The 15,276-nt window shown below is 41.3% G+C and overlaps 1 protein-coding gene across 4 annotated transcripts in view; it reads left to right on the top strand.

Annotated features, from left to right (window-relative positions):
* Nucleotides 1-15,276, top strand: part of SORCS1 (sortilin related VPS10 domain containing receptor 1) — a 257,959-nt gene that overhangs the window by 228,180 nt on the left and 14,503 nt on the right. For all 4 annotated transcript variants that reach the window (XM_066554121.1, XM_066554122.1, XM_066554120.1 and 1 more), the window contains exons 19-23: nucleotides 3,775-3,961; nucleotides 7,832-7,965; nucleotides 9,734-9,857; nucleotides 10,834-10,946; nucleotides 13,294-13,425. In XM_066554121.1, coding sequence (XP_066410218.1) covers nucleotides 3,775-3,961; nucleotides 7,832-7,965; nucleotides 9,734-9,857; nucleotides 10,834-10,946; nucleotides 13,294-13,425 — 690 coding nt within the window. The remainder of the gene's footprint in view (nucleotides 1-3,774; nucleotides 3,962-7,831; nucleotides 7,966-9,733; nucleotides 9,858-10,833; nucleotides 10,947-13,293; nucleotides 13,426-15,276) is intronic.

Genomic DNA, 15,276 nt, shown 5'->3' with positions numbered 1-15,276 from the left:
TCTTTTGATATCATAAGTTTGTTAGCAATGATTACAGAAATATGAAACCTTCATCCTAACTTTCAATGCACATGCTGAGTCACGGCTGTTTATCGTAAGATAACAATACATTTATTGTATCGTTATTACTCCTGTAATAACACACAAATAATACAGAATGTACCCTCCCCTGTAGCACTGTCATCTGAATTATAATTGCATTTTCTGATGAGGACAAGCTGGTTGGGAGAAATCAGAGCCTTTCATGCATTTTTAAATTCATTGTTGAAATTCCATGAAAATGTATGAAAGTGGACCTTGCCTTCCTAATGACACACAGCACTACAGTCTTGTAATGCACTTCCAGTCCCACAAGTTGAATTATTCTGCATAATCCTGAGAAGCTGTTATTGATTCCTGTGGGGCACAGAAGATCTAGTACTGTAAAAAGAGCTCATAGCTGAGTTGAGCTGCCACAACTGGCAGTCAGGATGAATTATGTGATCAGTACAATTCACTATTTGGTATTGAAAAAGAAGTACATGTGAAAAGTATCAAGCTATTTGGCCTACTAAAAGGCACCTTTCTGTTCGGTTTCTGATTTGAAAAATTAAAGCCATCTCTCTGAAAGCAGAGATTTGCACAGGAAAGCATGTTTTTAAGTTCTTGATCAAATTGGATCTGAGTATCTGGTAAAAATTAAGAATATACTTTAAACAGATCTAGATTAAATGTATGCCATGTGTAGATATTCAGTTCCAGTAAAAATATCCTTGATAAATGATTTCTTTTGGTAACAGGAAAATGCCAAAGAGGGAAAGGGGTTAATCTAAAGAAAGCACAATGAATTAATCCATGAAAACCTCCAACAGCAGCCGTATCTGTTTCTTGCAAAGGATAATTAAATCTATTGTCAACATCTCTAAGGAAGACACAGAAGTCGGTGCATAATTAAAGACTTAAAAATGAAATCTGAAACATGGGAACCAAAATTATACATCTTGAGCTTTGTTCCATTTTTTAATATTTAGATACAAATACTCAAAGTCAATAAGGAAAATGCATTATTACAGCTTTCAGGGCAAGATTACAGTGTTGTGTTTGAGAGAATCCTGCTAGGTGGGTCTCACATTTCACATCCACCAAAATATTGAGAGATGCATAAAAGTAATCAAAATATAAAAATATTATTTTAAACTGTATGGGATGTTTCTTGATATACCCTGAGGCAGGAAGCTTCCCAGAGTTTTTTGGTAATGTCCAGGTCTTGTGTACACTCAAAATGCAGGAAAAAGGTGCACTTGGCTTAGTAGGCAGGACCAGGAAGGAGGGAGAGAGGAATATTTTGTATATGCTTGAAAAAAAACCCTGGACATTTAATGAGAAAATACCTTAGAAAATAGTCAATTTCTGATTTACATTTTAGTAACTAATGTTGTCTAGGTAGGTAAAGGGTTTAATATGGGGCTTTGGCAAACTTGTTTTTAGTTATGAAGGCTTCTTTTCAGGCTAAAATTTCTTAAAGCTCAGCATATGTTTAAACCTTTAGCTGCACAAAAGCCTTTATCAAGATTGCAGAGAAAGGGGTTAATCTAAAGAAGACACAATTAATTAATCCATGAAAACACTCCAGCAGCAGCAGTGTCTGTCTCCTGCAAGTAATGCAGGGAGTTTTGCATCTGCCTAATTTGGGCTAAAAGCTTCAGAAAAATTCTATTGTGGAGTACTGAGCTTGACAAAATAAAAAGGAGAAGCTGAAAAAAGCAACAGGAGGAGTTTTTGCAAGATGTATGGATAGGCATCAAATTGTTGCAGAACAAAACTTCTCTTGTTAAAGCAAGCTCTTGCCAGTGGCTCTGGAGAGATGCTGGAGACAAGAGACAGTGACAGTTGAGTTGGTTTAAATCAGGTGTGGGCTATGTGGGAAATGTTTGGATTTTGGCTCATCTGCTTTCTCTTCCTGTCTTACTCTGCCTGTGCTCTTACCTGGCACAGATAAAATATTAGAACAAGTCAAAACACAGTCTCTTTGTTTTCCTGACTTTTCTCTCCCATTTCCTAAGCTAGAATTTTTAATGTCAGGTTTCCAAAATGTGGCATTTTCAGAGGAGTGTTGCAGCCTGGATCTTACTGAGTGGAAAATGTGTTTCCAGTTCAAAGGGTTTTAAAACAGAAAAGGCCAAAACAAATAAAAAAGACTGGGGGAACAGCAGCTGAAGTTTTTCTCCAATTAGATTTTCAGTTGTTTCTGTCAGCATCTTCTCTACCTAGGAATTGAAGTCTAAATCTTGCACACCTTAGAAATGGCTCCTTTCCTGGATACACCTGTAGGCAGCATGAGTTTCATGGCTATGGACAAAATGAAGACAAGAGGAGAAAAAGGTTCATTAGAACACAAATTTTGACAGTTGCAGATATGAGGCTATTCTGTCACCCTTTTCATCTTCTGCTGCTACCTCAGATATGTGGAGGAATATTCCACAACCTGAAACAACGTTCAACTGCATGGCCTTGAATATCCTCAGAGCTGGTAAATCCAGCAGGGTCACTATGGTGGCACAGTTTTAACCATGTGAAAAGCTTTTCAAAGACATATTCATAGACATCATCTCCTTTTGAGTAAGAAAAGACAACTAAAACCCTAATAATGATGGACCTGGAGGCATTGGAGAGCATTGAAGGGTACTTCAGAGATCTCTGTATTTGGTCTGAGTCCTGCACTGGACTTGAGATAATAGTCCTCCTCTGAAAGATGTTCAGAGGTCATGTGTGTTCACTTCTGGCTGTGGAAGCAAATCCCATTTGGTAGCTTCTGTTGGCTCAGTCAAACAGACACAAGTGCCCAGAGCACTGCATCATGTTTGAATCTGCACACCTTTCTAATAGCTCAGCTCAACAAAGGACAGAACTCTGTTCTTCACACCATTTCCCCTGCCACAACTTCAGTTTGGGATTCTCCACAACAGAGCAACAGAGTTATTTTTGTCTCATCTATTTGGAAGCAACAGAGCTTCCAGCAGGGTGCCAGGGCAGTGTAAAAACAACTTTAGTCTATTAAAAGAAAGCATCTGGGAAAATTTGTTGCTCTTGCCACCATCAGGTATAGCTCTGCTCTTTTTGCTTTCCATTCAGGCAAGCCTCCACTATTTCTGCCTTCACAACAAGTTATAAAAAGACTGAGGGAACATGAGGAATAGAAAAGTTCTGTTACAATTTCCTCTTATAGTCACATACATTCACTTCTCTTTCTGGTGTGGATACCTGCCTGATGCCATCCATTCACACAGGTACCTTTCATTCCAGAAGGGAAATTGGGCATCCAGAGGACTGTCTCTCTGTCAAAAGAAAAAAGGGAGAAAAAGGAAGAAAGAAAAGGAAGAGGAAACAAACCCAAAGTAAATGAAATGTCCTTTCAGCCAATTTTTTGAAAGGTTATTAATGATCAGCTATTAATTTTCCATCATTCCAGGTAGTGCCCATTGCTTCAGTGCACCTGGCTGGAGAGGTGCTCCACAGCAGTAGCCAGCAAGGGTGAGCACAGGCAGCATGAGCACCATGCAGAGCCAGAGGGGGATTTCCTGGGGGGTGAGGATGTTCAAAGGTAAGGCAAGATGCTGCATCTCACATGAAAGGGAGGGATCTTTAGCAGCCATGGCTGTTTGACAGGTCAGTGCAGGCTGTTCCTCTGGTGCATCAGACCTCGTTACTGTTTTCTGGTTGCTCTCACTCACCCCGCTGATCCCGTCTCTCAAAAGCAACACAGAGTCTGTTTTGATCCTTTCTCTTCCACCACAGGGAGACCTCCAGAGATCCCTCATCCAGGTGGATTTTGGAGATGGCATCGCTGTGTCATATGCCAACCTCAGCTCTACAGAGGATGGGATCAAGCACATCTACCAGAACGTGGGCATATTCCGGGTGACCGTGCTGGTGGAAAACAGCCTGGGCTCTGACAGCGCTGTTCTCTACCTGCATGTAACATGTATGTATCTTCATACCCCTTGTTAGCTGCTGGTTTTCTTTTAGAATTATTTTTTGGAGCTAGAGGTGACGTTTGGAATTTGGCAGCTGGGTCCAGAGTGGTGGGAAATGATGAGCGTTCACGTGTCCTCCGGACAGACTGTTGATTCCAGACTGAGAGGAAACATTGATTCATTAAGGTTGGAAAAGACCGCTAAGATTATTGAATCTAATCAATAACTTTTGCTTTTTTAATCATGTTTTACCTCTAGTTTTGGATAGTCTAATTTGGGACACCTCAAAGGACTGTCCAGCCCTTTCTGAAATGCACTTTCATTATCAAGCTTACACTTCCAGAACAACAAAGACACCCAGGGATCTTTAATGACTTTTAAAAGCTTTGAATTTTACTTTGAGCATGTTTTGCTCTCTAATGAAACACACCCACCTCTGGGATGGAAACCAGTGCTTTTCAGTGTTTCTGTTGTCATAGGAACCAAAACCTTTGTATTAAATAGTACTGCCAAAAAAAAAAAAAATCCTCACGTTGCTTTTCTGCTATCCTTTTTAACCTTTTCATACTTCATATGTGTCTGATTTACAACTGAAATGTATCCCAAGTTCTTGGATAAAAGGAACATTGTATCCTTTCATATTTATTCTAGCACATGGTTATGAACCTATGAACCCAAAGAGTCAATCTATTTATCAAAATTTTGTAACATTCTTAACGGATTTTGTTTGGGGCCATAATTTTCTTTATACAGTGGGGTTTTTTGTTTGTTATTTATGTTTTCACTGTGTGCCTCTATGCCAGATTTACTAAGAAAAAAAGGAAATTCCAAAACCTGAAGTTACATTTACAGAAATATTATTTACCAACTACCAAACTTACTCCAAATATTGTGTAGATGATTTGGCACATTCCCTACACTTACCTCTAGTTTTGGGGTTCACACAGCATGAAAGCAGCTACCTTTTCAGGGTAGGAGAGCAGCTCTTTAATGGAGAACCATTGTGTCTACAGATGGGAACAGTGGGAGGCAGGAGTGTAGGAGATGGGATTTTTATGGAGGAAGACTAGAGCAGGAACAAATATCCCCCTGAATGTCCCCCTTCAAAAACACCTTTGGTTGGCAGGTGTCCAGCCTTCACTCACTCATAGTGTCCTTCTGGTCTAGAGCTGCTCTAAATCATTCTCTTGAGACACTGAAGGCATATGAGCCATTTTGATTGTTAAAGCTGTACAAGAAATAAACAATATTTAGATTTGTTTGTGTGACTTAGCAGCTGATAGTGTACATTTCTGTATTTTACATAGATAATGCCAGCACAGGATTTAAACACTGAGTGATCATTGCAGCCAGGCCCAGATTATGTGTGTCAGAGTCCCTGGAGAAGTGACAGCTTTAAGGGATATGTCTCACCTTTCTCTACATGACAAGAATTTGAGGCTGCAAAACAGGTTAAAAATGAGCATGCTGCCATTCAGGCTAGCAAGAGACTTGCTGAGGACAGGGATGTACAGTTGATCCAGCCCCCTCCAGAGTCTAACAGCCTGATCCACAAAAGCTTCTAAATCCTATTTGAAAGCTTGCATTGTCACTCAGCCCTCTGCTGAATATTCTCCTTGGGGTGTTTGAACTTGGCCTTTGGGGAGTTTTGCAAAAATACCTGTCCTTAAAATAGACATACATGCTGTATTGTAAGATCCACAGATAAGCAATGTGCAGCCTGAACATCCGGAGTTTTAGGAACAGCTACAAACTGGGTGATCCCTGGGTACAGGGTTAATACATGAGTGTCTGCAGCTAGGGCTGGGCCTTCCAGCACCTTCCTTATCTGTGGGCAGCACTCCTCCTGATGGAAAAAACTGCAGGCACTGAACCTTGGTGCTTGTGGTGTCAAAGATAAAAGTAAAGCCTTCATCCCATGCTCTCCTCATCCTCCTGCAGTGCCTTTCCTGCAGTTGCTCCAGGGATCCAGAAATGCAGGTTACTGTGAGGCAGGAGCATTTTGAGTTGGATGGACAATAGAAACTGTTGTATGTAAACTGCTCAAGCCAACAGCCTGTCTCTTAGCTGTCATGTCAAAATTTTCTCTTGGAAAGTTAGTTGTGGATTTGCCTGGATGCTTCAGAATAACATCACCTGTGCAAGTGAGCCTTTTGAGAAGTTTCTCCCTTACAGTTTTCTGGAGCTTGTACAGTACTTTTTCCTGGGACAGATGAAGGCCATAGCCTCCATAACCCTGCATGAAGCTCAGAAATTAATGTTCTTGAATCCTCTTCAAGCTTACCTGGGAGAAACAGTCTCCTACCAGGAGGGCCTATCCAGAGTGAGCTATCCCCATCTGCTGGCCAGATACTAGCTCAGCTTTTCAGCCTCCTTGACCCAGCTGTGCTGGAAAATGCTCAGGCAGAATTGGGTTGCTTGAGCCATTCTTTCATATCCCTTCCTAGCCACTCTGTGGGGAAGGTCCAAGGAGGTGCTGAGCACTCTCTGCCATGCAGGATCATCTGACATCTGTTCAGAGCAGAGATGCAGTAATGTTGGAGAGTATCAGACTTTTCACGGGCTCCATCATTCCAGTTGTCACTGCATTTAGCTGGGGAAATTGCCGTTTTTCAGGCCTTAGGGTCTTGCTGAAAACAGGAACAGTGTGGTGATGGAAATGGATCTGAGAAGGAGGATGCCATTAAAATCACAAGAGTGAAATTGTGGCATCTCGTGAATTTCCAAAAGTGTTGACTGCTGCTTATAAAAGGCAAAACAAGCCATTGTCTCATGCATAGCAGGCTTTGGTTAATATGATAATGGAAAACTCTTAATTGGGCTGCTTCAGCTTAAGCAGTAGCTGTGTCTACAATCCAGGGAACGATGCATTTCGGTAATAAATCAGGAACACTGGTCCTTATTCTGGCATTTTTTATACAGTCTGATTTGGGAGAGGTTTTTTCCTCACTCTGCCTATTGTGTTGTACAGGATGCTTTCTTCTGTATGATGTTCATTTAGGCTGAAAAGCAAGGTCTAAGTGGTGATTCATGCATGGGGTGTATCCTGAAAGAGCCTCCCTGGAAATACATCTAGCAGTGCATCTCCACTCCATATGAACAATGCAAGGCTGTGGTTCTCATCACTGGGGAGCTCACTGATAGAGGATGTGGAGATGTGGCCTTATTTGTTTAAGGAACCCATGTCCTCGTGTGACCTGAGGTTTCTTTATTTTTCTTTCCCTGTCACTCAGGACAGTGGCTTTGTTCTCTTAGTGAACAGTCAGAACACATTTTAAAAATAATCTATAGAACAAGATTTAACAACAAAGGCCCATCTGTTTCCAGAAGATGGGAAATGTGTAACCCTGGGCATAATGTCACTTGTCGTATGAATTATGTTCTGTTTATACTGAAGAAATAAAAGAGTTTATTGATGAAAAGGAGGGAGTATAAGGTAACAATAAAATGCAGGCACTCAGTGAATAGCTGCCTTCAGAAAGAGTTTCTGCTGAAGTTCACCAAATCATAGCAGTTTTCCAGCAAAGATGCTTCACATCTGCTGAAGCCCTTTGTCCTGCACATTCTTATGTCTTCCCAGTGAAGGCCGCACTCACACAACAGGGCTCTGTCCCTATTGTAAAAGTCATATAAGCTCCTGATTTTATGACATTCATGCAGTAGAGAGTCCAAGTTTTTCAGCTCCAGGTACAGGGGTGGCTCCTGTTCTCTGAGGAGCAGATTTAAGCCTTCCTCTCTAGAGGAAAACAAAGCCCAAACATTCTGCCATGTCCCGTAGTGATTTAGGGAAGACTTTTCTTCCCTAAACCAATGGATATCCCACCCAGGTTGACTTTTCAGATGGAGAGAGGGCTCACTTGCTGCTTCTGTTTCTGCAGGCCCCTTGGAACACGTTCACTTATCTCTGCCCTTTGTCACCACGAAGAACAAGGAGATCAACGCCACAGCAGTGCTGTGGCCAAGCCAAGTGGGAACACTCACTTATGTCTGGTGGTTTGGGAACAACACAGAGGTTTGTATTCCTGATGGACTGAGGTCAAAATAACCCTGGAGGAACGCTCTGACAGAAGAGGGAGGGAGAGAGGGATCTGGGAATGCTTCTATGTAGTCACATATGCAAGAAAATTATAAACCAAATACTGAGATACTAATGGGCCTTGGAGGTAATGACATGGAAATGTGAGTAGGGCTTTGTGTTTGTGGCTGTGACTTAGCTGCAGGGTTTATGTCTATTTCATGCAAGGTGCCAATAGCTTTCTTCCTTAATTCCATCCAAGGTGAACAAGTTAACCAAAATCTGGAAGACTTTCTATTGTTTCTCTTCACCCTCCTTTCTTCAGTAACAAGAAGAAAAAAAGTAGGGGCTTTTGGAAGTCTTTTTTAGGAAAACAACCATTCAAGCTGAAGCTGTTTTTATATCTGGACTGACCTATGCTGAGCCCAAGCACCCTATGCTAAACCACATGTGCAAAAGGACCTTATTATCATGTGCTACGGGTATGAAATGGTTCCCAACACACCTCCCTGCCCCAGGGCTCTGCTCAGATATGAGAGTATCATCCATCACATTCTGCTGCCTCTGTGCTTGCAGTCCTGGTAAATCTGCATAGACATTAGAACTGTTACTTCACATATAATTGTGGCTAAAGTACCCAGAAACCCTAATTAGTTTCTGAGGGGAGAGGTTGTCATGGATTTTGTAGAGCCAAGAGGGACCTTCATAATCACACATTGTTCTCTTCTGTATAATTCAGATTGGAAAGTTTGATCAGTACCTTCTCCATTATTTAACTTTTTGTGACCGGGGCAGGACCTGACTTGCTGTTGTTGTTGTTGTTGTTGTTTTGCATTAATAATTTTCCTCAGATGATAGAAAATGCACTGCTTGTCCTTCTGACCATCTCCTTCAACTATTTCCCCACAGCTAATTATTCTGAGCTTTGAACTCATGCACCGTGTTTGTAGTCTGAATTTATCTAGTCTGGGATTCAAGCTGTTGGATCTTGTTATGCCTTTTTGTGTAGATTAAAGAACTCTCTGTTCTATCAGGAATCATCTCCCCCTAGAGGTACTTAGAGGCTGTGATTGTCATCTTTTAACCTTCCCTCTGATCTCCTAAGCTCCTAAGTGATCAGGGTTGGTCTAATTCTGTTCTCATTGAAGCGTGAGTTTCACTATAGACTGCAATGGCAACAGTTTGACTTAATACTGGGTGCTTTGAAGATCTCATCCAGAAGTCATTAACAAGTGAAAAGAGAAGTTAAGGCAGAGTCTGCTGGAGGACACAACTCATTGGTGAACTTGTTCACAGCTGAAGGGATCTCTCTTAATTTGGCTGGTTTTGTGACAACCCCCTTGAGTCACCTTAAATAAAGCACTTACAGAAGATTTAGGAAAGGAGGCTGCTACCTGAGCAGTGAGTGTTGCAGGACTTTATATCAGGATCTGGGCCCCTCTGGGGAGTGAGAAAAGGTGGGCATTTTAACACGGGATCCAGAGCAACCAACATGCCAAGTGGAAAGGAAGCACTGGAATCTTACATAGCTCCTATGGAAATTATAGGTACCTTACTCTGAGCTTCAGGAGAACATCCCTGTCTGGGATTTGTGTGCCCTCCCTAGGAAATTAGCTGCCATGTCACAGGGCCCCTCCTGAGTCTGAAATTTCCAATCTGGAACTAACTCCTCAAACCATCCCAATAGGTTAGAGAGCCAAACTCATTTTTGCTTTTCCTTTCCAGCCAAATTAACTGAATTTTTCCTTTTATGATGTATTTGCAGCCACTGATCACATTGGAAGGGAGCATCACATTCACATTTTCTGTGGAAGGGATGAACACCATCACTGTTCAGGTCTCAGCAGGAAACACCATTCTTCAGGACACAAAGACTATTGCAGTGTATGGTGAGTTCTTCCGCTTTTATTTCACACAGGATTCTCCATAGTCAAAATTTAGAGAGCCAGGATAGTTGGCAGCAACAAGAGGTCTTTATTCCAGAATGCTTTGAGTGAGATTATAAATTGAATTCCAGTGTTACCAGTCCAGTGTAGTATCTCTGAAGGCCACTGATTGACATTAGTGCAGACTGACATGATTGCAGAACATTGATCTCCTTCCCAGAGCCCTCTGCATGTGCTCCATCACTCTTTGATCATCCTACATGATTGTCAAAATGTTAGTTTATTTTGTAAGCTGGTTTTCCCCCTTCTTGGCCAGCAGAGGCCTCTTAACTCACACAAAAGCTGCTCAGCTTGAAAGATAAATCAATGCTGTGTGCTGCAGTTCTGCACAGAAATCTGCACTAATTTGACATTGTTCTCATGTGTCAGAAGCAGTTAGGGCACACAAATACCATAGAGTGTAGATGGAGCCTAAAACCCACTGGGAATCCCAGTTTTAGCTGATAGTGATCAACGTGGGCAGCTTTGTTAACAGCAACAGAGATTAGGTACATTTTCCAAGGCTAGCCCTCTCCCCATATTTATCCCTGTTCCCTTCCAATTAAGATCTCTAAGGTTTGGGGCACATCTGTGAGAGCCCAATCACAGCTTCCTACACAGGGTGTGCCTGCTCCAGAAGTCAAATTGAAGGTAACAATTTACATTCCCAACACAGCTCCCTTTGCAGTGCTATTCATCCCCTCAAGTAAGGACTGATCACTTTTTCCCTTCCAAGGCACTCAAGTGATGAATCTCTGAGATTCTCCACATCTCTCACTGAGTCTCTCAGGTGCACTGCTGGATTTCCTCACAGTCTGTGCACCATCTGCAAATTGATTAAGCAAAACATGAGCTGCACCAGGTTTCACAAGGTTCTGCCCTCTCATTTGGCATTAAGGCATTTCAGTCTGTACTCACCACACTGCCATTGTATCTGCAGAGAAATTTCAGTCCCTGAGGTTATCGTTCTCTCCAAACCTGGATGACTACAACCCAGATATCCCAGAGTGGAGAAGGGACATCAGCAGAGTAGTCAAGAGAGCTCTGGTGGAGGTAAGCTCTGTGCATAGCCTGTTTTACAAGGGTTCTGGTTCCTGATTTGTCCCTTCATTAGGTCTGGATCAGCTGTTATCTCAAGATGTCTCTTTGTTTCCATCACCCAGAAATGGAGAATTGACAGTGTTTGAGGCCAGCATCCTAAATTCTAGACAGGTGAAATGATCTCATCCTAAGACAATCTGGTGCCCAGAGTCAGCCTTCAGTGTAAAGCAGCACTCTTCTAATGGAATTGCAAATATGCTGTAGAAAACTTGTGAAACTAAAAATTAAACAATTATTGCTACACAGAAGAACACCACAGCAAGTACTTTAAGTCCTTCATATAGCATGAATCTCACAGGGCAGGATTGGATGCTGGTTTTCTCTGAAGTTCCTTCTTTAACCATGGAACACAATGTCACAAAAATATTCCAGTGTAGCTGAAGATTTGCATTTGAAATTGAGGATGTAATAAGAGTTAGAAGAGATAGCTGGGGTTTCTCAGCTCAGTAGAAAAATAGTGCGAGGAATTGTTTGAAATAGTATTTCTGTTTTTTTTTTTAATAAAGATTCTCAGATTTTGAAAGGACAAAAGTCTTGTTGATGTTATTAGCAAGCTTAAGTGTTATTTGTGGCATCATCTGTGCAAAAACTCTACAAAAACTGTACTAATCAGGTGCACAAAACTGTCTGGATTGTTTCTGAGATTTTTTTTCTGAAATTTTGTTAAAAGACATGAGGAAAGGGAAAAAAAGAGCATTTTTCTGGAGCTTTATCTTCTGACGTATTTATGTCTGTATCAAGTATTCAAGGATCCATTTATCTTCAGGATGAATTTTCAGAATATAAACATCTCAATAAAGCAAAACCAAACCATAAAAAAAGAAGAATTGTAAAACCACAGTACCAAGGCTACATTCCAAAAGCAGAGCAGTGAAAACACAGAGTCTTTTTGTTATTTGATTGAAAAAATAAAAATTGATAGCTAATTATCCATCTTTATATAGCTAAATGATTCACCTTAAACAAGCCTTTGTGAGAAGTTCCTGTAAAAATTAAAGATAAACCCAGCAGATTTCTACAGCAATTAAGTAAAAGGTATAAAAATGAGTCAAATAACGAAATAATTCAATAGGAAATTATAGCTGTGCTATAGAATTTTTATGAACTTTTATTAAAGTATTGTATTCTTATTACAGAATATCATCAGACCAGGATGAAATTCTGCCTACAAAATTATAGTTCTGTACTAAAATCTGATCTTCACTCTGAGTAGGGATAATTTCACATTATCATGAAATATCCTATTTCTTGTTTTGATCATAATTATTTGCTTGCATCATTGATTTTCTGATTACTGTCTCCCACTTCTGAAAAAAAAAAAATATTGTTCCCAGCCTCTGAAAATGAAGGCAATACTGTGTCTTTCTTGACACCTTAAAGCAACATGATAGGCAAGCACAAATAATGTAAGCCCTGGCTTCACCGAATACTTGTAAAGAATGTAAGAAACCTTTCTATATTTATAAGGGTTTTTCCTAAATCCACTTTACAAAACAAAGCAAAATAAAAAAAGGGAACAAAGCCAGATGCTTTTCCTTGGTGTATGGTGGAGGGGACTCCACAGGGTTTTCCCCAGACTGTCAGCAGTCACACTCGGGTTATCCATAGGACAGGATCAGAAAATGGTGATTTATGATCAGTTTTGCTGACCCTTTGTCCTGCATCCACCATTTCCTCCAATGAGCTACTCCTCCATGTCTTTGCTCCTGGAGTACCATGGAGAAGAATTCCTGAGATTTAGGTCCAGTTAATGTCTGAGAGGCTTCCAAGTCCTTACTGCAAGGGAATCTCTGTGGTGCATCTGTGATCTGTCCTTGTACCTCCTGAAGGCAATTTTTTCCCACCTCTTTAAAAGTGACCAACTAATTTCAGCACTTGAAAACTTCAGGTTAAATCAAAACTTTGAGATTTAAGTGCCTTTGGTGGATAACTCACAACAGAAAGGCAATGGAGGAAGATTCATCAAATTATGTTTCTCCTTCCTTTGGCTAACAAAACTTCCCTGAGGACCAAAGTAGGTCCTTTTCTGGATAATAACTCAGCAATCTGATTGTGTAGCATCAGCTGAAACATGAGATTGGAGATGACCCTAGTATTAATGCCTTTAGGGTACTTTTTTTCTGAATTTTGTCTAATGTGTCAAAATCAGGGATAATAAAGTCCTAACTTAAACATTTCAGCCAACAAGATGTACGAGATACACCCTACATAGTAAAAGTACTGTGATGCCTTAATGAAGAGGTTCTCAGCATTCAGTGCCATCCACACTGTTTCTGTCTCCATTATTTCTCTGTATCAGGCTACAGGTATTTCCAGCAAGCACGTTCTGGTTGCAGTGCTCCCTGGCCTGCCCACGTCTGCTGAACTCTTCATTTTACCATATCAAGATGCCACAGGAGAAAAAAAAAGAACAGCAGCAAGCCTAGAGCAGGTATCGTGTCCATTACTTGGAGAACTGTATGTGCATGCATTTCTGTGTCTGTGTATGTATATGAGATATATATATCTGTATCTATATGGGATTTGTGTATGGTTAAAACTGACAATTATGGTAGGAATGCATCTGATTCACTGGGGTACATGTTACCTGTTACATCCTCTTTGGGTTTTTTTTTTTGTATGTTTCTATTTTTTTTGGGGGGGGGGGGGTTGGTTGGTTGGTTTTGGGCAGGTTTTTTGGTTTTCTTTCCCCAGCATTGGAAACAGTCTTTGGAGCTGTCTTTAGGAGTTTAGATGCCCATTTGTGTTCCCTTAGAAGTCTTGTTTACTACATGGAAGCAGGAAGAAAGAAGTAAGGATTTAGGGGATGACTCCTGCCAACAGGAACTGTGGAGCAAAGTTTCTGACACTGTCAAGAGTCTAGAAAGCACTGGAGGACAGAGCTGCCTGGTAAACCGGGGCAGTTCATTGGTTTAAGGCACGGGCGTGGGATTGGACAATCTGCCTGCCTTCTTCACGGTGCTGGCAGTGGGGCTGAGCCACTGTGCATTGTTTTCTCTGTGAACAGCTGAAATAGGTTATGATGACCGAAGGATTCTGTCTCTCTGCAGACTCAAAAGGTCCTGCCAACTAGATGGGCCTAGCAGGATTGTAATTAAAAGATAAAACATTATGCTGGGCAAAAATCCTGAAATGACATAGAGTTATAGAGTTGTTAAGGTTGGAAAACACCTCTAATGCCATCGAGTTCAATTGATAACCTAACACTCCCATGTGCATCCTCTTGTCCCATAGCTCCTTTGCTGCCTCTCAGCTTATTAGCTCAGATTCCAGGGACAAAGATAACTTTGGCCCTGAGGGAAGCACCACTGTAGCTCTGCCTTGCACATTCCATGTCCATGGCTCAAGCCATGTTAACTTAGCCTCACACCTCCAGGTCACCCATATTCTGAAGCTTTCCCTTGCTCAGCATTTCTAGCTGTCATCTTTTCTTTTGACAAATGACCTTCTTAAATTTTCACCTCCCAAGTAATAAACAAAAAATATGGAGATTTACTGCTCTGAAAAATCTTTCCTTCCTTTTCTCCTTCATTTCCCCTTCTCCTAACTTCCTTCATAAATTGGCAAGGAAGCCAGTCCATAAACTTTCAAATTTACATCTGACCCAGCTCCCTTTGGGCACTCAGCAGCTTCTTTTTCTCCCTCTTTTTATGCCTCTCTTCCTCTCTCCTGGAAAAACAGAGTCTTTGTGACTGTGGGGAAAGGAAGCCCTGGCAGTGCTCTCATGGCCCTTTTTATGGACAAGAAGAAATGTCATTTTCAGTGTAACTCCATCAGCATCTCTGGCATCCTGCGGGGTCCAAATGGTAACCTTTGGAGGAGAGATAAACTGTTTGCCATTTGCAGCCAGCTCTCTTCTTTGAAAAAACCCAGGATGGTCAGAATGTTTTTCTTTCTGGTCTGTGGGTGCTGCATTCCTCTTCCTAGTAACTCTAGTAGAAAATGGTGGGGTTTTCTGTGAGAACTGCCCAAGGGCCACAAAGGGAGTCTCTGCCCTCTGCTCTGAAGCATATTCTGATACTTCTCCTGTTTTGTCATCTGTTTTGCCTGTGATCCTTCACTATGCCTTGCCCAAAGTGTCTCAGAGCTCATTCCACAGCCTCTCCCCATGCTTGAGGTTGCTGGAATGAGTATTGGGAGCAGATGTTTTTGATGGCTACAGCTTAAGAAGCTTAAGTTGCTTCTGAGGTACTTCTAATGCATTTGCTCTTTTCTGGTAGGAAGAGAAGTCTGTTTTGTAGTTGTGGGCTAAGGAATAAGCTATTCAAAGGCACGTATGTGA

The sequence above is a fragment of the Molothrus aeneus genome, chromosome 8 (assembly GCF_037042795.1).
Source record: "Molothrus aeneus isolate 106 chromosome 8, BPBGC_Maene_1.0, whole genome shotgun sequence".
In the NCBI taxonomy this organism is placed as follows: Eukaryota; Metazoa; Chordata; class Aves; order Passeriformes; family Icteridae; genus Molothrus; species Molothrus aeneus.
Note: the sequence above shows the minus strand (reverse complement) of the source record. Positions and strands in the feature narration are given on the sequence as shown.